The sequence below is a fragment of the Malaclemys terrapin genome, chromosome 1 (assembly GCF_027887155.1).
Source record: "Malaclemys terrapin pileata isolate rMalTer1 chromosome 1, rMalTer1.hap1, whole genome shotgun sequence".
Classification (NCBI taxonomy): domain Eukaryota; kingdom Metazoa; phylum Chordata; order Testudines; family Emydidae; genus Malaclemys; species Malaclemys terrapin.
Window position 1 is genome coordinate 98,561,764 of NC_071505.1, and position 22,421 is coordinate 98,584,184.

General features: G+C 40.9%; 1 protein-coding gene across 1 annotated transcript in view; it reads left to right on the top strand.

Annotated features, from left to right (window-relative positions):
- Positions 1 to 22,421, top strand: part of NUAK1 (NUAK family kinase 1) — a 60,798-nt gene that overhangs the window by 25,237 nt on the left and 13,140 nt on the right. The window contains exons 2-4 of the mRNA XM_054032899.1: positions 6,274 to 6,394; positions 19,316 to 19,467; positions 21,082 to 21,147. Coding sequence (XP_053888874.1) covers positions 6,274 to 6,394; positions 19,316 to 19,467; positions 21,082 to 21,147 — 339 coding nt within the window. The remainder of the gene's footprint in view (positions 1 to 6,273; positions 6,395 to 19,315; positions 19,468 to 21,081; positions 21,148 to 22,421) is intronic.

A 22,421-nucleotide genomic window follows, 5' to 3' on the forward strand; every position in this document is an offset into this window, starting at 1 on the left:
GACCTGACTACTTCCCATCACACAGTGATGATCCCCTCTAGTCAAAGATTTGAGGAAGTGGTGGCCTGTGTATGCTTTAAAACACCCCCCACCCCTCCACACACAGACCCAAAAAAAGAAGCAAACCCTATTCTGCTTTAAATCACTTTTTTAAGCTGCATTTTTAACATATTTCCTAGTGACAGTAGTTGGTCTTCCTCCCTCAGGGGACTGCATTCTCTCCTGATGTCATTTTCCCTGCACTCTTAGAATGCTGTTGCAGTAACAAATTGGAATTTGCTCCACAGCCTAACTGGTACGTCTAAGGTTGAATCAGCTTAAAATTCCCAGCCTCCACAGTGAAATGGAACAGCTTGTGAGCACACAGATGGATCTTTCTTTGTTTATTTTTCAAACACAAAAATATTCTACAGAATAGAAGATAAGAAAACTTTCAGCCAAACTGAACATATTGTATACAGAAATTACTGGGGGAGGTTCTATGGCCTGTTATGCAGGAGGACTGGCTAGATAATCATAATGGCTCCTTCTGGCCTTAAAAATCTATAAATCTATGCCATAGAGCAAATTGTGTCTTTGTTTACATTCGTGCAATCCCGGGGGAAATGAGTCAGAATTTGGCACATTGTCTTTAAAAATCAGTTAGAAACAGACAAAAGGAACTGTTTTATTCTTTCATGAAAATATTGCTTTATTGTTCAAGATTAAGTCTGTACGGCTTAATCTCCACCCTCACCTGCCAATAAGCTGATGGCCAGATTGGTCCCACAAACATACATATCTACTGGGAACTGAATGAGTGCCCAGGAGGTGGACACCTACTACCTACTTGTACACTTTACCAAGTGTTTATAATATGTCATATTTTGCTGTGCACAACGCTTTTACTGTATCTTTATGGAAAATTCCAACCATTTTGCTTTGCCCAGAAGTCTGGAAGAAGTGAAACATTTCTCATGAAGATAGCACTGAACGTACAGAAACCTTTGTAACTGTCACGAACCATCTATGAAATATAACTTGATACAAAGTATTTGCAACAAACAAAAGCCAAATAAGTATGAAACATACTTGGGAAATTCTCCACCATCCCCCAGGCAGGCCCAGAGAGCGAGTATAAATCCTCTTTCCAGCAAAGTCAGACAGGTAATTTATTGTAGCCCTGCAAAGGGACTAACTTACTTCCCCGTACTTCATGCCCATCCAACTCTGCTAGCCATTGCATGGAGGAGTGCCTCCACGGCTTTGCCCCATCTTTGCCTGTGTGTTTATTGGAGAGGGAACAATGGGTGACAGGACCCAGTGTCATGATGTGATCACCGGTGGCACAATTGCACCAGACTGTTGAGGAGACCATATTGCCCTGCAGGGCCATGTGAGGGTTAGTGACAATATAACCCAAAATGTTTAAACAGTAAAGTGTGGTGTTGTGGGGTTTTTTAATTGAAAGCTTCATTTCCAAATGCACCTCACCCACGCTGCTTAACTCTTAACATTGCACATCACTGAACTGAGTCAAAGTGGGTGACCTCCACAGTGCAGAAGTTTCTACTTTAGACCTCCACAGTGCAGAAGTTTCTACTTTAAAGTTATACTTTTAGGTACATTTTCTTTTCCTGTCAGTAGATCAGCAGAGAGTGGGCAAATTATTAACTCTTAAGACCGGAGTTAGCTACTTCCCTGAAAAAAGGTTCACTGTTGGTTAGATGTTTTTGTCTCTGTTATTACTTTGTGTTTCTGAAGAGTGCAGGATTTACTCTGTTTACTTCTGGCTATCCTCGGAAGAGGGGAGTGGAGATTTTCCCAGCTCCTCTCCACGAATGAACTCAATCCTGACCAATTGTAGGGCTGAAAGGGAAGTTCACATTCTATGCCCATATAATCCTTGGCCTCAGTATGTGACTGACAAAGATTCTAGTTAGTGCTACTTGTGATCCTTTTGTGTGCACATGTGCAATGGACACCTGTCCTCGAGGAAATGAACTATTGTGGTCCTCAAATCCTATTGTGGTCCCCAAAGAAGCCATCTTGTGGCAACTACTTTTGGACCCAGTTCTGAAAATGCACATGGCTTAACTTTGCACATGTGAGTAGTTCCACGTGCATCAAGTTAACCATATGCAGAGCCGGCGCTTGGGTATGGCGAATTGGGGGCGACTGCTCTGGCCCCATGGTTTGGGGGAGCCCCATGGGCTGGTGCAGTCGGTCCCGGAAGTGACAGATTCGTCACTTCTGCCCCAGACCCCGCACTCCCTTAGGGATAGCCCATACCATATGCTTAAGTGTTTGCAAGTTCAGGGCCTTTGTCTCTATTGATCTTGAACCTGTAACACAGGAATGAAAGACTTTATATCTCTCTATTATGAACCAGGTATGTTATTCTGTCTACAACTAGGGTTCTTAGTTACCCGACACATCTCATCAGTTCAGGAGGCTGGGAAAAACTAAACTGCTCTGCTAGTAAAGTTACCAAAAATACCATAATTTCATATTCTGAGATATAAAGCTAGAGGTGTTTTAAAATCAGCAAAACACAAAGAGAAAGTGCGGTAAGAATCATGTACTGTTTTCTGGGATTACCATAAGGGCTAATCACACTTCCTCTGCAGTCAGATCTGGAACTGGGTTGTCATGAGCTGTTGATAAGGTTGGCATAAAATGCATATTGTATTTTATCTTACCAAATTTCATGTACTTTGACACTTAATATGTTGTGATGATGAACAGAACAGATCTGTTGCTTTCAAAGAAGGGCACCTGCAGGATGAACAAATTTAGTGCTTTTTAAAATGTATTTTTCAATTAAGATAACTTCTTAGGTCTAAATTGTTCAGGTTCCTCATGTACAGTCTCTGGCATCAGTCTCATAATTAAGATTCTGATAAATGAAGCCTTCAATACCTCTAGTGCTAAAAGAGTAAACACATTTTAGAAAGGCTGCTTTTTTCCTGAACGTATTTTTGTATAAAATAAATGTCAAACAGAAATCCATTAGCAGCATTTAGAGTGCTTAGAAGAGACTTGTTTTACATTTTGATACTATAACAAGCAGATAGAGATCTTGTTTTGTTCACGGAGACCAAAACAGTGACATGTACAATAATTTCCTAAAATGCCCTCATGGCACTTAAGAGAAACCATTGAACATGTTTCAATAAAATACTTCAAAAACAATAGAACTGAAAGATGTTGGGCCAGATCCTCATCTGTGTTGATTCTTTCAAGTCAATGGAACTGTGCCAGTTCATACCAGCTGACAATCTGACCCTATCTGTGTGAATTTGGTACTGGTGAAAGTGACAGCTTTGGAGAGTGAAGTTTCCTCTATCCACAAAAAAGCAACACCATGGATTCCAATATAAGCTTCTGAACACTGTAAGTCTGAAGTGTGCAGTCTAGACTTGGGTACCGCCTCTGTGGGGGAAAGATCAGTATCCAGGCCCAGTCAATACTTGGTCTTTAAGATGAGATTGCCGACACGATTGCTAGTCTTTGTGATGTTGAGTCTATCCATTCCCATTTTCAAAAGTGACAAGCACTTAGGAAAGAAAGAAAGTGATATTCAACGAGACAGGCTTCTACGTGCCTAAGACTCCTTTGGAAATTGGATTTAGGCTTCTAAGTCACTTAGGTGCTTATGAAAAATTTAGCCACAGGCAACACATCTCCAAGGCAAGTTCAAAGACTGTATTCCAAGGCAAGTTCAAAGATACATTTTAATGTCTATATGCAACCATAATACTTAGGCTTGGTCTACACTGGGGAGGGATCGATCTAAGTTACTCAACTTCAGCTACGTGAATAACGTAGTTGAAGTCTACATACTTAGATCTACTTACCGCGGTGTCTTCACTACGGTGAGTTGACTGCTGCCGCTCCCCCATCGACTCTGTCTGCGCCTCTCGCCGAGCTGGAGTACAGGAATCGACGGGAAAGCACTCGGGGATCGATTTATCGTGTCTAGACTAGACATGATAAATCAATCCCCACTGGCTCAATCGCTGCCCGCTGATCCAGCCGGTAGTGAAAACATACCCTTAGTCCTGCCATGAATGCAGGGGACTGGACTAGATGACCTCTCGAGGTCCCTTCCAGTCCTATGATTCTATGTGAATCACTGTTATGTATTTTTCATATAAAAAGCATATACTTCCATGTTTAAAATAGAAACTACTTATGAGAGCTAATTTTCCTGTTTGTCAAGTATAGAGTTAGGATGCTGGCAGGCTGTCATGCTCTCCTGGATGCCATTATTCCTTTCCAGACCCCGGATGGTGAAGAATTTGCTACCTGTTATATGCTTGACAATAAAATCCTTCTTAAATTCTTCTTGAGAGCCAAGTGCAAGGCTGTCTTATAATAAAAGGCATGTTTTTACCCATGTCTAAATTTACTTTCAGGAATGCATGTGCTGCTCCAAGAGCCACCCACATCCTCCTTGTAAACAAGGTATGCACTTACAGCCTATCCAAGTGCAGAAAAATGGAAAGAGAGAAAAATCATGTGTTGCAGCTAACACTAGCAGACTTTATCCCTCTGCTTAGAATTCCTCTGATGAGGACTTCTTCTTGTTACCTTTACTAGAAAGGTGTGAATCCTATATGAAAACATTGCTTTGCACTGTTACTTTTTAAACTTCTATCCCAAATGTTTGGGCCAAGAAGCAGAAAAGAATTGTTTAGCTTTTAGATATATGACTTCAGTCATCCTTTACTGCCTGCTGTGTTCTGTTGTTCACTCAGGCCTTGTATCAGGATAGCATTTAAGCACATGCTTAAAGTTAAGCATGAGTTTAAGTCCTATTGACTTCAGAGGGAGTTAGGTTCATGCTTAAAGTTAAGCATGTGCTTAAGTTTTTGCCGAATAGGGATGCCTTCCCAATTTGGGGACTCCGTAGTTCCCATTTAAGCACAGTTCATGTTAATATTCTTTTATATTTTTCCCTTTCCTGCCAATGTCCTTGATGCTATACATTATAATAATTAAAAAGGCACCAATAATGCCATTTCCAATTATTGATGCACGCAAACAGTGTTTCACAATAGACTGGAGCACTGTAAACCCAAATACTTTTTCACAAGACAAAATGTTTTCTCAGGAAAGTTCCATGTTATAATAAGCTTGTGGAATAACAAAAGTGTTATTCACCCACAAAAGGGTGGTCTCCGTAGTAGGAACAAGGTCATTGGAGGAGCACTGGAGGATGATGATGTTAGACAAAAGGCTAATGTTTGATTTTAAACTAGCTGGTAATTTATTACTTACCCCAAATGGCTTTTTTTTTAAAACCAGGACACAAGGATCTGTGATCATAAAGTCAGTGTTGCCATTTGCTATAATTCAAATTGCACATTCCCCCTATCAGGGTCTTCCCATTGTTGATTTATGCTTTTCTTTTGTAGCATGATCTGACCTCAGCAATTATTTATGAGCTTGCTCATATAAATCCTCTCTTTCACAGGCAACTCACACACTTGCAAGGGCTTTTTGAATCTGAAATTGTGCTGCAAGTTTGCCTATCACTTCCTCTGTTCCCACCCTGCTTTTTGGAAAGATACCCAGTCACACGATGTGCTTGTGAAAGGTGGCTGATTGAGGAAGGATGCAGGAAGGATATGGTTTTGGAGTGATTGCATAAGTGCTGTATAGGACATGAAAGTACAGGATTTATACAAGAGCAATTTTCAAGGTAGTGGCTGCAAATATTAAGGATTTCTTTATTTTTTACTTAGGCCTGCTCAGGACTTAGGACTTGTATTGTAGCTCATCATGTAATAAGTTGTATTAATATCATGCTCATTGTGTTAGCTTGGCCCAATATATTTTGTTATCAGTACCCTAAAATTTCAGCATCTTTCTCTGAAAAACTAATAGGATTTCTAATGGGAATGGGCTAAAGCTTTTGTGCGAGATTGTCAAAAACAATCAACTCTGGCCAAATGCGGTTCTCATTGAAATCAATGGGGGGCTTTACCATTGACCTCAGATTTAGGCCAACGCTGAGTCCTTTTGAAAACACCCATCCTTTTTTTGAAGGATAAGGCCGTACAAATAAAAGTCTCAAAACTTAATGTGATTTACTACGGTAATGAGAGTGTATGTGCAGTGTTGTAATGAAGTGGAGGGGGCATGGGGTATGTATTTTAAAACTTTGTTTTGGTCATTCCACATTCTGCCAGCATCTGACATCTGTATTTATTTTCTGAACTCTCCTAATAGATTATTTGCATCTGTTCAGTTCTAAGAGTAATGCTTGATTTCCTGAATTTATAGGTTGCAATAAAATCCATTCGTAAGGACAAAATTAAGGATGAACAAGATATGGTTCACATCAGACGGGAGATTGAAATCATGTCATCCCTCAGCCATCCTCATATCATCACTATATTTGAAGGTTAGTGACTGTGATTCTTTTCACCATCTGTACTATTTGTTTTCTCAGACCTAGTTTTCATATGCTTTTAGATTAGGTCTTATACCATCTCTTAGTAGAGAGACAGTTTTGTGCACCAATTCCCCTTCAAATCATACTCTACTTCGCAAATGTACACCACCTCTCTAGCAACCACAGGAATTCCTTGCATGGGGGAAGTTGTTAATGTGTGGCTGAAATGCTTCTGTCTGAGTGTGAGGAGAGCTGTCACACAAACCATCCAATCCTCCCTGTCCCAAACCAGAAAATCAATTTCATTTCCCCCCTCCCATTCCAATTCATTTCCTCCCTCCACCAATATAAAATCAATTTCAGTTCATGCCCCTCAACCACATAGGGAAGTCAAACTAGATGATCTGATCATCCCTTCTGGTCTTAAACTCTTTGAAACCCCCAAACATTCCCCACATAGTTCATTGCTTTAACTTCCCTGGAGCCCACCTGGTCAGGCTCAGTCTCCCTACACCCTGTTTCCTTCATTGCTGCCAGCCCCTCTTGCTGGCTGTCTTCCCAGGCCCCGTTTCTCCCTGAATCCAAGGTTCAGCTTCCCACTGACTTCTCAACCCTTGCTCCCAACCCAGTCACTAGCTCATCACTCCTGTCTCCCAGTCCAGTCCCAACTCCTTCCCTTGTGCTCTGCATTCCTGCTCCCTTGCGCCCTTCCCTGCAGCATATGGCAGTGGGGCTAGTCGCTTTCTCCAGCTGATAGTTCCTGGCTCCAGGGCTGCTACTGACTCTGGGGAGCCTTTTTTAAAATAGAATAGTGGCCTCTAGTGGAAGCTCCTCCTTCTTCCGTCCTTAGGCTGTGACGTCCTGGCCAGACCTGAACAGGTTAGGAAGTGTACATGCTCTCTGGTCCTGAGTAGGAATGGAGCCACAGAGGACCTGTAGAGTGCAAACTCCAAAGGTGTTGAGGGAGCTTTGCCCCAGTTAGTCACTCTTCTTTTCTCACATGCTTATATTGGGAAGAGGCACCTGAATTTGGCCCTAAGTATTAACTCTACACACCCACTGTACACGCTAGGTGATGATAGGTATATGGCAACTCCATTCTGAGAGTTGATCTGACTGATTAAAACAAGGTCTGGCTTGGAATAATGTTACAATATCACATATTGAGTTATTCAAAAGCATGTTCTTTTACTTGAAAGGAGATGAATTCATCTGTCTTTTTATGGAATAAACGCATAACAGGGTCTGGGAACAGAAAAGGGGAGGGATGCTGTGTCAGCATGTGGGTTGCAAATGGAGCAAAAGTTATTTCCAGTGTGCACTGGAACTAAAAAAAATTAGGTATGCTACAGTGCTTTGACCAAGTGGCCTTCTTATGTCCCCTGCTCTGCTTTAAATAATTTTACTGAGTTAAAATATTTTAAAGAGTTAGAAAGATTTAAGAAAAGTAGAAAATAACTTAAAGTTACCTTGAAGCAAAACCTTCCCCCACAACCCTCAGTTCCTTGACTCTAGCTGAAGATGATCCCTTCCCGCAGCAGAACCAAGACAGGTTTTTAGTTCAGGGTTTTTCACCCCTTCCTCCCCAGTGAAAGTGCATATGGCACATGACAGTGTTACCTTCAGTGAGATCCCGTGCTGTTTATTCTGTTGTGATTCCTTAAGCATGAGTGATGCTTTTCTACACGGAAGCTGGAGACAGCTTTCCTCTGGTCTTTAGAGGTTTTCAGGGTGTTCATTACATTACTGTTTGCTTCTATCCCTGGTGAAATAGCTACTCTGTTATTGAAACAAAATAATTATCTAGAAGCTAGAGCAGTCTGGCATGATCCTCGGTATTTCAGTCATGGCCTGTGGAGATGGGCAATGGGAATTCAGATGGACAGTGTGATCCTATCCATTATAAAATCAATCATGTAGCACTGGGAACAGAGACATGGGAGCTGTAGCTTCACCAACTCCAGGAGGCCAAAAGAAATATTCTCCAACAGCCAACATCATACCATGGGTATTGAAGTGCAGGGCAAACCAGCTGAGACAGAGCCATATTCACCAGGGGAATAGTTACATACTGCAGAATTATTAGGATCCCAATTCAGAAAGATAGCTCTTCATGTGCCTCACTTTAAGAATAAGAGGTAGTTCCAAAGAAGTTAATGGGACTACTTCCATGTTTGAGATTAGGCAGGTACTGTAGCTTGCTGCATCAGAGCCTAGATTACAAAGCCATCTTCATGAATGAGCCATAAACATGATTATAGTTATATTGTTATATATAAAGATTATTTTTAGTTCTCTGTTGTCTATTTATAATTTATCTTTTGCTGTGGGTATTCAAGAAGAGATTTGAACTGCCATCAAACTCCCTAAAATCCATAAGCAGAGGTGCAGGACTGCACTGAGTCTGGCTAGAATGAGTACTGCTCTCTCTGTCTGGAAGATCTTTAAAAGATATTTGAATTGTACTTACAAACACGTGTTTTCCTGAAATGGGATCTATGTTTTGGTATCCTCTTGACCTTGTTGGCTAAAGGTGATTAACCTCTGAATTTGTCAACTCAGTGTAAACGTAAGCCATTGGTTTTTAATGCTAAGCAAATCCAAATGCATATAAACAGGCTTTCTGGTTTAATAATACTTTTTGTACCCAAATCAAAATGAATTTATCTCATGCACTATTTGCAAGAGGTAGACCTCCAGTTCTGAGTCAGAAGAAATTCCATCCTCTCAAGCAAGACTGTAATTGGCAATCTTTAGAGTGCAGCTGGAAGGGAAGTGTTCTTTCGAGTGACTTTAAATTCCTTGAAAAGGACTGAATAGATGAAGCTGACTTTGCCAGAAGTGTTCTGATTTCAGGGCATAAATTTTAACTCAGAAAGCAAAGCCCTCCCCCTTCTTCCCCCCCCGCCTTGCAAACTCCCGGACTTGGTAGCTAAAGCCTTCGAGAGTAAACATATTATTCCCTGGGTAGCCTGACTGCAAAAAACATCCCATCTGGCAATACTTTACTTTATAAAAGTTAAAACATGGGGAGCGTATAGGGCCCAATCCTGTAAACACTTACACATGTGTAAAACTGTTCATGGGTGTAAAGTTATACACATGGATGCACGGGATCAGGCCCATGGGTCTCTATGTGGTGAAGTACAGTGTTTGTGTAAGAGTTTACATTGCGTGTCCCGGGTGTTGTCCCAGGTTTCAGTAAATACAAACAGAGAAGTTCCTCCATTTATGGAAAGGACAAGTTACTTTAAGAAAAGTAAACACATTGTTTGCAAACACTGTGGAAATGATTTAATAAAGATTTTCCCTATTGAAATATAATATTATGAGCCCAATACAAAGCCTATTGAAGTCAATAGCATTATTACTCCTGTACATAAAGTAAAACATGTATTAAGTGCTTTGCTGGGTTGGAGCCAAGGCACTCAGCACCTTGAAGGGTCAAGCTCCTTTAAAACATCACAGTACTAAAATTGCATTTTCCTTAAAAAACAGATTTCCTTAGGTCTTTGCAATTGCATTTTATTGATTAATAAAAAAGAGAATAAAAAGATTCTTCACACATCTCCACAAAGTGTAAATTACAAATGTAAACTGACTTGAATTAAGTTTCCTACCTTTGCTAATCAGGAAATTAGTTTAGTTCTTTTAAACCTTTTAACTTCAATGTAAAACCTTTTAAATCCAACATATATTTACAAAGACGGTGTATTTTGCCTAGTTATAATAGTTGTTTTATTTACAAATACATGTTAAATCTAACATTTCGTATTGTGCTTCTGCAACAGTAACAGAAAATGATGGGTTACTTTTCAGTCATTGTCAGTCAATTCCACCCTGCATTTTTACAGACAGACTCAAAATGGACCCGAATGCCTGATCATGTGAGCCTCTGTGTGGAGAACTCAGTAAAGTCAATAGGTGTCCTGTAGTGTGAAGCACATGCGGGATTGGGTGCTTAACATGAATGATAAAAACTAGAAAACTGAGATTTTTTTTTTTAATTTAACCAAGGGAAAGTATTTCAATGGTGACACCATTTAACCACATTGCTAATTGGCTTCCTCTATTTATATAGCTTTTTGACCTTCAAGTATATTATTTCCATTGTTTTCTTTTGATAACATCCAAGAATATAAAGCAATTTTTCTATAGTCTAGTGATTAGTAATGAAACAAGTATAAACAAACTTAACTCCTAGGTTATCATACTCCACCCACATGAATTTCCTTGCATTCAGTATGGTTTAACACCTAAACAACACCACTTGTGAGATGAACCCTCAGGTTCCTGAGAACACTGGCAATTTCAAATCACATTCTGACATAATCTCAAGCTACATTATGTTTAAAAAATAAAAACAATTTCTAACTGCCACCTCATGGCATAAGCTTGCTTGTCTGAGGTTACAAAGTAATCATAATTTAAAAATGTAATTAGCAAGTCTGTTCTTTACTCGGGCAAAATTGGGATAAAATAGTGTAACAGAGAGATTAAACGTTATGGCTGATTTAGTGATTCTCACATTTTTCTCAGCTTCTTTTTAAATGGTGAAACATCAAATTCTATGTTTCCTCATCCATGTATACAGAAAATGGATATCAGCAAGGAGTATGGTTCTCATTTTGATTTAATCCACTCAGTGGGGATTAATTTTTAACCCACAGACTGATTTAAAACGATTATCACAGGATCTTAACTACATTCCTTTAATTTAAGAAGAAATGCATTGCATTTCCACTGTATGCAGCTGTGATTTAGGAAAGCAGTTTAGAACATGCTTAACTTTAAAGCATATGCTTTAAATCCCATTGACTTCAATGGTAATTAAGCTTATGTTTAAAGTTAAACATGTGCATAAATTCTTTGCTGAATTGGACCCTGAAAGAGGAAGGCTACTCAAGCCCACGATGTACTTTATTTTTAAAAATTATATAACAATAAACTAGTAAATAACATCTTGAAGATACTGATTTGGGGCTTTAGAACAAAGAGCTACACATTGTTTTTCCAAAGAGTCATGAACTGATGAGATATGTTAGGCTATAATCCTTAGGAAGAAGTTATTTCCCATTATTCAAGTGTCTTTCTGAGGAATAATTTGTCCTTTATAACATGAGTGTGCTAATTGGGCTTTAAATGATTTTATTGAATGAAAAGGTTATTCCAGCCCGTGTGCCTAAAATTAAAGATAAACTTGCCTGTTCTTTTGATTTGGCTGACCTTTAATAAAAGAACACTTTGTAGCAGAGGAAAGGTACTTCTGTCTGCGGCTGTTAGGAGAGTAATAAAAATACCGCGGAATGGAAAGACACCAGATGGAAGGAATGTCAACATACTGGAACTAATTTAGGAGATTGCTCTGATAGAGAGCAAAGGCATGAGGAGAATTCAAATGGTTCCAGTGGAAGGGAGATTGGCTGCCCCTCTTAAACCAACAAACTAAAATTCTTACTCCAGGGTTACATATAAAACAAAAGGAATCAGCCCATGAGGAGGTAGTCCATTTAAAACAAACAAACAAACAAACAAACAAACAAACAAACTCCTGCCCAATCTGAATTAGCATTCTGTAAACACAGAAACAAAGGGATCCGGGTATTTTTTGAAATTAGGTGTCAAACAAGTCCAAGGCAAACTATCCTAATAAAAAGATGTCCACAACATCACTGAATCCTTTTGACCAGTCTTTGCAAAGACATATTCATATGTGTTTCACATATCTAGGGCTATATTCTACCCTCAGACCTTGGCTACACTCGCGGATTCACAGCGCTGCCGTGGCAGCGCTGTGAAGCGCGAGTGTAGTCACACCACCAGCACTGCGAGAGCTCTCTCGCAGCGCTGCAAGTACTCCACCTCTCCGAGGGGAATAGCTTGCAGCGCTGCAGGCGCTGATTATACTGGCACTTTACAGACCTGCGCTCAGGGGGGGTGTTTTTTCACACCCCTGAGCGCAGCAAGTGCAGCGCTGTGAATTGCCAGTGTAGCCAAGGCCTCAGGTACACTTTTGTGTAACTCCCATTTCTTTAAATGGATAGTGAAGTGTGTTCATCCAATAGCAGAATTTAGCCCATACGGTTTCTGTGGAAGTGTAACTCTTGTGTTCCTAGAGGGGAATATTGCTCACTTTGGGTGTAATAGACTCCCAGTGCTCTGAGCAGAGAGCGGTCTCTGCACTGCCAGTCCTATCTGGGAGTTGTAAAGCTCTGAATAGAAGCTGAGTTCATCATTTCAAGCCCTCTAAATATAGTTAAGTAGAAAGATTACATCCAGGAATTATTGCTATAGTAGCACAGAGTGTGATGGAGAACGATTGTTGATGTTACAAAATGTACTTCGGCTCAAATATATCTTTGGTAGTGAGAAGTGAAGTATATGTCCAGTTTTACGTTTGTATTCTTCAATGAGCTCCCAAGCCAAGGGATTTGGTTTCAATTATCTGGAGCTTTCTTCTTAACTAACAAACACCTTTTCCTTAGAATTAACAGGAAAATTAAAAAAGAGAGAACGAGAAGCTGCAACACATATTTGAGTATTTGAACGTAAGCACCTTTTGCTGGTTGTGCACAATTCTGCTCTTACTTTTAGGAAAGGCTCTTTGGAGTGGGAAGACTGAAACAAATTTATAGCTCAGTGAAAAATAATTCTCCTCACCTTGTGATACATTACTGCAGTGCTCCCTCCACCTCCTGATACATTACCGTGGCCCTTTCCCCCACCTACTGTGGCGCTCCCTCCAACACTTCCTGGGGCCTTGCTACATCTCTCCCAACATCACCCAGCCTACAAGGTGTTGGAACTAAATATATGCAAAGTCAGTGGCTCAAAAATAAAAATGATAAACAGGTTCTAACAAGTATTTCTTCTTTCTGTCCTATAACAAGTGTTGATATTGACCACTCTCCATTTCTTGCTCTTGATTAACTTGCCCTGCTTGCATTGTTTCCCTCAGGGACTTATGCGTAGCTGTCCCACTGCTGTTATGCATAAATAACCTTTCATGCTCCGTGACCCACATCAGCAGTTGAGGAGCAGTCCAGGGCAGCCTTTCATGAACTGGCCTCCTCATTAGCAAGCCATGGAGAGTTCCTGGAGTAATCTTTCCTGGCTAAACCTACTTCCTTGAAATTGCCAGCTGCAGCAGAAGTACTTCAGAAGTGGAGTGAGCTTCAGAATGGCAGAGGATGGCAGATAATAAATCAAACACAGTGAAAACACAATGTGCACCAAACATTCACAGGAGTTATGCAGAGGCAATCAGTCCATCATCAGCTTGCAAGTCACAGCCCAGGTGTTAACAGGGTAGCATATTTATTACCTCATTATTATTTGCAGTAAATAAATCCAGCATTTAGTTAATGCCCTCCTCCCTTCCCCCAACTTGGGGCATATATTTCTAAAACTACATTTGGTGCATATGTGCACACACACACACACACACACAGTAAGTTATATCATGTTTGAGGATACATGTAAATAGATAGATAGATATTCCCATACAAACACTACTTTCAGTGAATGTTTAATGTTGGACTCTTTATCTCTGAGTTCAGTTTGCATATCCCACTCATATGAACCCCAGAAAGTCAGGAAATAAGCAACAAAGCCATGCATTTCCATTCCGCTCATTACTTTCCCTTCTCAATCTAGCTATGTCCTTTTTACCACCATCTCCACCCTCATCCTGAGCAACCATTGTACACCCCTGTTTATTGGGTATGTGCTCAGGTGTTTTGGTGATTAATGTAGGGTAGGTGTGGCTTTCATTACACTGTACAGGACTGTGTATTGGTGTATGTAAGCAATAAAATACAGTGGCAGGCTGCAAATGGGGTATGGGGCCAAGGAGGTGCCAAGCTTTTCTGTAACGTTCAGGAGAACTTATGCAAATGGGTAATATGTGTTGGTGATTGTTCTAAAACTGGTATTATTTTTTATGTAGACATTAGAGCATTGAAATCTGCATCAGCATGCAGGGAGAGAATAAAGATGTGAGGGGCCGAGGTGTGAGTAAAGAGGTGGAGGGTATGGGGCCAAGGATGAATGCAGGGATGTCCCAGGTGGGATGGAAAGGTCTGTATGCCAAGGAATCTGTGCTTGAAGGGTTTCCTCTGTGTTGTAGTGGGGACTCCTTGTTGTACTGATGCCACAGTGCAGAGATGTACTTCTGCCTATTCTGTGCTCATTCAGTTTTGGTTATGTTGAGAGAGCTTCTACAGTTTCAATGTAAGTCAAAGGGTAATGTCCCTATGAAAAGTCTCCTTCATGGAGATAAATAATACGCATCAATGCATCCTTCAGAAGACAGTGTAGTGAATCCAGGATGCTAGGTATTGAAATACTCATATATTGATTGGATCCAATATATTTTTCTCCCCAAAGGCAAAAATTCATAGTAGAGATTTAGTATTTTCTAAATTTAGCTTTTAAAATATAAGCTCTGCTTGTTAGAGGAGAATAGAAAGCACTTAAAATGTTATATAAATAATAACGTGCCTTTCTCAAACCAAAGACTGTCTGTATATGCTTCTATGTAATTGTAGGTAAATATTCTTGGACCAAGACTCAAACTGGATGTCAAATTTTAGCCGCGAGGGAAATTTGGTCATGGAATTAGAAATTTCTAAATATAAAGGAAAATTTGACAAAACTTAAATGGTTGAGTTGCTAAGGCACAACTTCAATAAATCCATGTATCAAAAGAATACTATCATCAGTCATGGGACACCAGGAAGTTACCATGTTTAGTGGCATCAAACAGCTTTTGTGACATCCTCAGTCATGAGTGGAGGGTTGTCCAAAGGCAAAAGGAGTCTTTCCACTTGTGCCCCATGACACGGTTAACATTCTCCTGGGCTCAGCATTCTGTCTGCTAACTCCCCTTGGGAGTGCAAGCCACCCCAAGAACAGCAGAGTGGAAGAGGGGCCATCGCCCTGTGCATGGCCCTCAGACACATGCTAGCTGGCTGCTCACAAATCCTAATCCTAAGCCCACAATGCTTTCTGGAGGCAGTGCAGCTACAAACCACCCCCTACTCAGAGCTGCTAGCCCTCAAGCAGCATATATGCAAAACAATCTGTTAGAGTCAATATTATTAGTCAGAAAAAAGTTGCAAACCCATTGGGATTAATTAAGCCCCATTGTATCCTTGCACATACATGGGCAGAATTCACTTTTGTTGTGAGTGAAACTCCATGGAGATCAGTGGAGCTTGGCCCAGTTATACCAGTGGTGAATTTGGCCAGTTTAATTGTACATAGAGTACACAATAAAGCCTGGTACACTTTTCAATAGCTGTTTGTGAACTGACTTCACTTCTGATTCAAAATGTCGAATTCATGTATTTTTAGTGTATTATCTAAGCGTAAAGAATTATTCCTTTCCCCCTTCCTGGGCTGAATAGTGATTAGTTAGCAACTGTCTCTGTGCTTAGAGATATGGGTGCACTCATTAATGCTGTATCAATAACACGTCAGAACGCTTTTGTATAGAACACATATTATGTTGAGTCCTTTCCAGAGACTATCAGTCTATCATTCTTGGAGAGGATATTGTAGTATAATCCATCCAGAGACAGCTCTTCCAGTTTCCGAAGGTTATTGTTAATGAGGATGCATGTAGGATGTAATCACTGGCAGGAGTCTATGCTTCAGGGTACTGTAAGGCCAGCAGACAAGTCAGTGGCCAATTTTATCTGGCAGTTCCCTTTCCCTTTTATCAGAGCCATTTTGCTGAAGCTTAGGGGGATTTAGAAAGAACTGCAGAGAGGCTTTGGCTTGTAGAATTTAATGACAAGGTGTGAGGGGACAAGAGACAAAGCCCAAGAATAAAAACTATCTGTGTGTTGGGAGCTGCAGCTTCACACGGAGCTGCAAAAGCTGAAGTATGTTCCTTAAAACACTAATGGCCATGTTGGAAGACAACATTCCAGTTGTGCGGGTCCAGAAAAGCACTGGTTTGGAAGACTCCCTGTAACCTCGTTACTTTGGCGGAAGTTTCACTGCCAGCATGGTCTTGCCTCAGGAAGTTGCCTCTATAGTATGAAATAAAAGGAAATTCAATACATTCTAAAGTGAACTGTGGTTATCTAGGCCAGGTACCATGTTTCCTGTCTGTACAGTACATTGTCAGAGTCAGAGGAAATTTTATGTATCAGCCAAAGTAGTGTGGCAATTTGAAACTGGTCACGACCTGTTTTGTTAGTTTAAATGTTTATTTTTCATGAACTCCCAGTGGAGTTAGTGGCAGTCGATGGCACACAGCACAGGACCTGGCAGGATTGAGTTCTGAAGGAGCAGTCATGTCACGTACTACAGTGAACATACAGGTGTGATAGTACACACTGTGGGCCAGACTGCAGTTGGCCCTACACAGGTGCACAAGAGACAAAGGTGGCACAAACCCGCACTTGTAGGATAGTGAGCACAGGCATTGCTTGAGGCTAGCATCAGTGGCGTTCACCCAGAGGAGGCAGGGAAGAATGGGTGAAAGCAGAACCATGGCCATGTGCCTGTTCTGTACCAGCCAAAGGAGCTGGATGTGCCTAGAGAGAAGCACACACGGGACACTTTTGAAGGATGGCAGAGCTCCTGTTTTCACCTTTCCCAAGGCCCCAGGAGGAGTCCTAGCTGAGTCAGCCAGAATCCCTCTGGTAACTCCCAGGGCTGAGTGGCAGCTCCTAACTCACACCCAATATAGAGCTGATCACTAAAGGCACAATCTAGTCCTTGGTAAACTTTTATGTCCATGAAGATAAGCTTTCTGGAGTTCTTATCAGTGGCCGTGCATTTGCCTTTACAGAAAGTTGAATAGTCACAAATATTTGATAGCCAATCCTTCCCCCCCCACACACACACATACGCACACGGTATGTGTGAGAGCTGTTGTGGGGAGGCCTGTAGGTGCTGAGCAGCCAGCCCTTCCACTGAAGTTCAGAATAGTGCGCTCACACAATTAAGTAATAATTAATAATACCTAGAATTGTGATAGTAAAAGTCAGTCACAGGCATAGCCTCTTCCTGGGAGAAGGACAGGCAACAGTAAGGAAATGAACCCTGCTGCAGACATCCCAGACTCCCCTTGTATGCTAAATATGTAATACAATTGTTAAATTAAAGTATTTGTACAGTATACATAAACCCTTAAGGCCAGAGCTTCAGCTGATGGAATCTGGCATTGTTCCATTGATTTCACCAATTTAAACAAGTGGAGGAGGGTGTGTTCCTTAGGACAAGAGCCAGGTCTTTGTCTGTCTGTGTTTGTACAGCACCTAGTGCAATGGGGCCCTGGCTCACTACTGTAATGTCTCTAATAAAAGTTAACAGTATAACTTCAAAACCCCTTTGAAGTGGCCTTTAAATGTGTGCTAGCGTGGCTGTTTTCAATTCTAATGAAAAACATCAAACATATGAAATATTGATGGTAAATATAGGCAGTAAAATAATTTTTCATGAATTTGACACATTTAAGACCTAACTGGTTATTTATGTATTGTTTGATTTATAAAATCACATATCCAACAGTCTCTAAGCATATTATGAGTCATAGTTACAAAAGACTTCTTTCAGACCAGGAAGGCAACAGATTAATAGTGTGACAGAGGGGTCTGGACTGTATTACTACTGGAAATAAATAGAAACCTGTTTGCAGAACTCTGGTTAAAGATCTGACTCCTAGAACTTTTTGGGCCTGATTCTTCATTGACAAACCAGAATGGCTTTACACTCATTTTGCATTGCTGTAATTGATGACACATGGTGCAGGGAAACAGAATCAGGCCCTTTTATCTTAATGGCTGTTCAATGGCACTGTGAGTACACAATAGTAAAAGTAGGGGAAAAGCTTGCTTTAACTGACCAAAATGATACCTAGTAGCAGTAATGATTTATAATATGAACAAGTGTAGAACATTAAGCTCCTTTGCCTTTATCACAGGTCCTTTAATTATGCCTGCAGCAAAGAGCTCAGACCTATTCTTTATTGTTGTTTAACTAATACTTAATTTATGTATCTTAAGTTATCTGTATTTTTGAATAATCATAGTAATGATGAGTGCTTTACACTGTGCCTCTACAAGCAGTAACTAATCTTTATGACACCCCTCTGAGATGGATATTGCTTCTGTCTTTACTGGAGTTATTCTGGGATTTACATCAGTGCCCATGAGTTGAGAATTTGTCCCTAAGCAAAAGATCAAGGCCACAATGAAACTTAGGGTCAGAGCTGGGACTCTAATGCCAGGAATTCCGAACTCCTAGCCCTGTGAACCAGCCTCTCTCCCTAGGCAGCTCCTGGAGTTACATGATTTGTTTGGATAAGCATTTGAAAAGATAACTTTAGGCAAGGATTGAATCTGGTGCAGTAATGGATCACGGAAGATGTCTGGGCATGAAGGTAGTTCTGTGGGCTCATCACTTGCATTTCAGTTCTGCCTTGTTTCTCTAGCATGCCAGATAATTTAGGTTCTTCAAAAGATGTGCAATACCAATCTTGCAGACTGGCTAAGTGTGTTTCACAAGGATATAGGATGTCATTGTCAGACCTGGGATTAGAACTCAGGAGTTCATGGCGCTAGTACTTTGCTCAGACTGGTAAAGCCTAGTGGTCTTATTCATACCCCATATTACAGTGTCAGGATCCCCCTCCCATCTAGCTGTAGAGACGGTGAGGGTAGTTACAACCCTTCTTCCCTTGACCTGTTCATGATCCCCTTAGGGTTGTGACTTTCAAGTTTAGAACCAATGCACTTGAGTAGCCCATACCTTTGCCAAGCATGTTGGTGGCAGTATATTGGAAACCTCTCCATGCTCCTGTGATGGTGCATCACATACCCCAAATCACTTTTAGTCTCTTCCCCCTTTTAAGTGTCAATTTTAAATCTATCAAATGAACAGTTTATTATCTTTTTTTTATTGCCTCTGCAGTGTTTGAAAATAAAGATAAGATTGTGATAATCATGGAGTATGCAAGCAAAGGGGAGTTGTATGATTACATCAGCGAGAGGCGGAGGCTGAGCGAGAGGGAGACGAGACACTTCTTCCGGCAGATTGTCTCCGCTGTACATTACTGTCACAAGGTGAGCACAGCATTTGGTGTTAACCTAACTATTTGAGGCTTTAACAGTGACTCTCATGCATAAAAGAACCAGTGAGGTAAAAATGTTCAGCTGCAGAAGTGGGAGGGTCCAGGTGCAGTATTTTATGTGTACAGCAAGATATCACAAGTGCAAATATTTCACTAGTTCACCATTCATGTTTAGAGACTAAAGGCCATATCCTCACCTGGGCCCATTTCCACCAGCTAAGTCCCTTACACCAAGCCTAACTCCCATTTGAGCCTTTGAAAATTTTCTCCTTATGTGACCGAATTCTCCACTAGCTTTCTGTAGAAGAAAGACCACTGTTAGTGACACAGTCAATAGAAAAGGATTGACAGTTTTCCTGTAATTTGAATTCAGAACAATTTTTGACAGGAGAATAAGGTACAGTATATACAATAAAAAAAAGCAGAGTAGAGGTGTAAATATACTACTTCAGAACAAGGGAACTCTTTTGAGAGGGGAAGAAAGTGAGAATACCTGTCATGGAGTCATTTAAGTTATCCAAAAGTAACTCCTCCAGATATAATAGGAGCAGCAGAAGGATTCCCCTTGTTGTTGTCTTTATCCTTCTTGGCATGCTTCTGAAGGACAATTTAAGTCATGAAAAACAAGCTTCAGGCTGATTAACTTCATGGGCCCTTCATCCTCCCTTACGGGCCCTGGTTGTCCACATACCCTGTGACTGATGCAGTCGTAGAGATGTTACATTCATGACATTTCAATGGGTGTTGCTTTTATCTCAGCAGTGCCCATCTCCTCTCCGGAACCTATTGAGGCAGGGAAGCATTATCACCCCCATTTTTACAGATGGGGAACTGAGGTACAGAGAGGTTAAGTGACTTGCCCAACGTCACACAGGAGGTCTGTAGCAGAACAAGGAATTGAACTTGGGTCTCCTAGGCGAGTGCCCCAACCATTGGGCTATCCTTCCTCCTATGGGCCATGGGGGTATAGAGCTAAAATTTGCACCAGACTAAAGCCAATAAGCAGCTAGTGCAGCCTTTTTGTTAGAATTTTAAAACATTTTAATCTCCCTTTAAATTCTGCTAAGTAAGGGAGGTTTGCAAAGTCCTCAGTGCCCAGCACAGAAAATCCATCACAGTCTTTTGTGCAGGGTTAGTTTTCAGAACTTTAGGAATAAGATGCTAAGACTTAAATCCTTCTTGTTAATTTCCATCCCTAACATTTGCAGGCAGTAGCTGTCTTTTAGGGTTATAACTCCCCTTGCCCAAACAGCTGCACACTGGAGGAATTAGAGCTTTTCTAAGGACTAATGTCATTGACAGATTCTGTTTTCTGGTGCCTGGGAAGAATATATTGCTTTCACACAGTGGGGGTAGGATAGGAGTTGGAATTAAGTTCCGAAAAGAATCCCCCTGCTGTTTTACAGGCTTTGTGGGAGGACAGATTCCAGTCATTCTTCTCTTAACCACACAGCAAGTGACTAATACATCTCCTGTCACTAGTCACTGGGCCGTGAGTGTTATGACAGCAAACTCAGCCTTGAAATGTAGATACAAAGACCACCCTGATGGTTCAGTTCTTTAACCTGTCCAATATCCCCCCCCGCCCTTTTGTTTTTCATTTTAGAATGGTGTTGTCCATAGGGATTTAAAACTGGAAAACATCCTTCTTGACGATAATTTTAACATTAAGGTAAGGTTCTTTCTGTCCTCTTCTCTGAATGGCTTTGCAAGTTCCATAGCAATTTTTAGCCAAGGTGTGATTGGATCCAGTATTATAGCAACAGCAACTGGCAAGTAACTGAGCGGGTGGGAAGTTGAGGAGAAAGAGTACTGTGTATGGTTAGTTTGAAGTGCTAAATGGAGTTTTGGATAATTCTGGGGGGAAACCCTTCTCGCCACCCAAGGGGCTCAGTTCCCAAAGCAATATTAATTTGCCAGTGGAAGACAGCAGAGTGTTTCAAGCGGTACAGTTTACATTACAAATGGTATTATTGCTGGCTGCTGCTAAGGCTCGAAAAAACTTTCTTAGCCTAGAGGGTTCAAGTGCCTCCTACAGAACACTCCGAATGTCCTTTTGATCACGTCTGGAAAATAAGCAAATAGAGTTTCAAAATAAACCTAGAAAAGCACATGTGCTTCATTAGGAAATGGCCTTAGAACTCTAGACACAAATGTAGCTTTCTGACTGGTGATCAGTGATGTCATATCCATGTCAGTAATCCCCAGTGAAAGCATGGGAATGACCTTCTTTCCTTTCTTCTTCTTCTTCTTCTTCTTTTTTTTTAATAATAGCCATAAGACAAGATAAGTAACGCACATTACTTGGGAGGTTAGTGAAGTTCCTAGATGGTGAATCTGTTTCACCTTCAGCTTGGTGTCAGTTCACATTCATGAGGCATACAGTCACTGTCCCCTCCTGATGCAGCATAGATTGGTTAGGTGTATAGATCTATGGACAAACAGAGAGGCAGATGATAGATACTACCCACTGGCTGTTGTGCCTTATGGCTTAATTAAGAAAATGAAGCAATCAGGAAACCATCTACACAGCCAACTATCCCAACAGCTCAAGTTCTGTCTTTGTCAGTTCTCTGTCCTGTCTCTCCACTGATAGCCACCGTGCTCCCTGCTCTGTCTTTTGTGCATCATACTAAGAGATCCTATTCATTTTAAATGTATGCACAATGGAAATGGAAATAGACAATAGCATATGGTAGGTACCATCTGTGTAAAACTGATGACAGAAGCTACGTTGGCTCAACGGGTGGATTAAAGACACATAAATATGCCATTTCTAAAAATAGCATTTTACAGAGGGCACGTCCTATGCGACACTTGAATGTTTGTTGTTAACGTTAGGGTTGTAGTGCTAGAGTCAATCTCTCCCATTATGCGCCAACAGTGTCACCAATGCTGGCAGCCCCACTGCGCCTTTTAATAGCACTGAAAACAAAAAATAGCCTT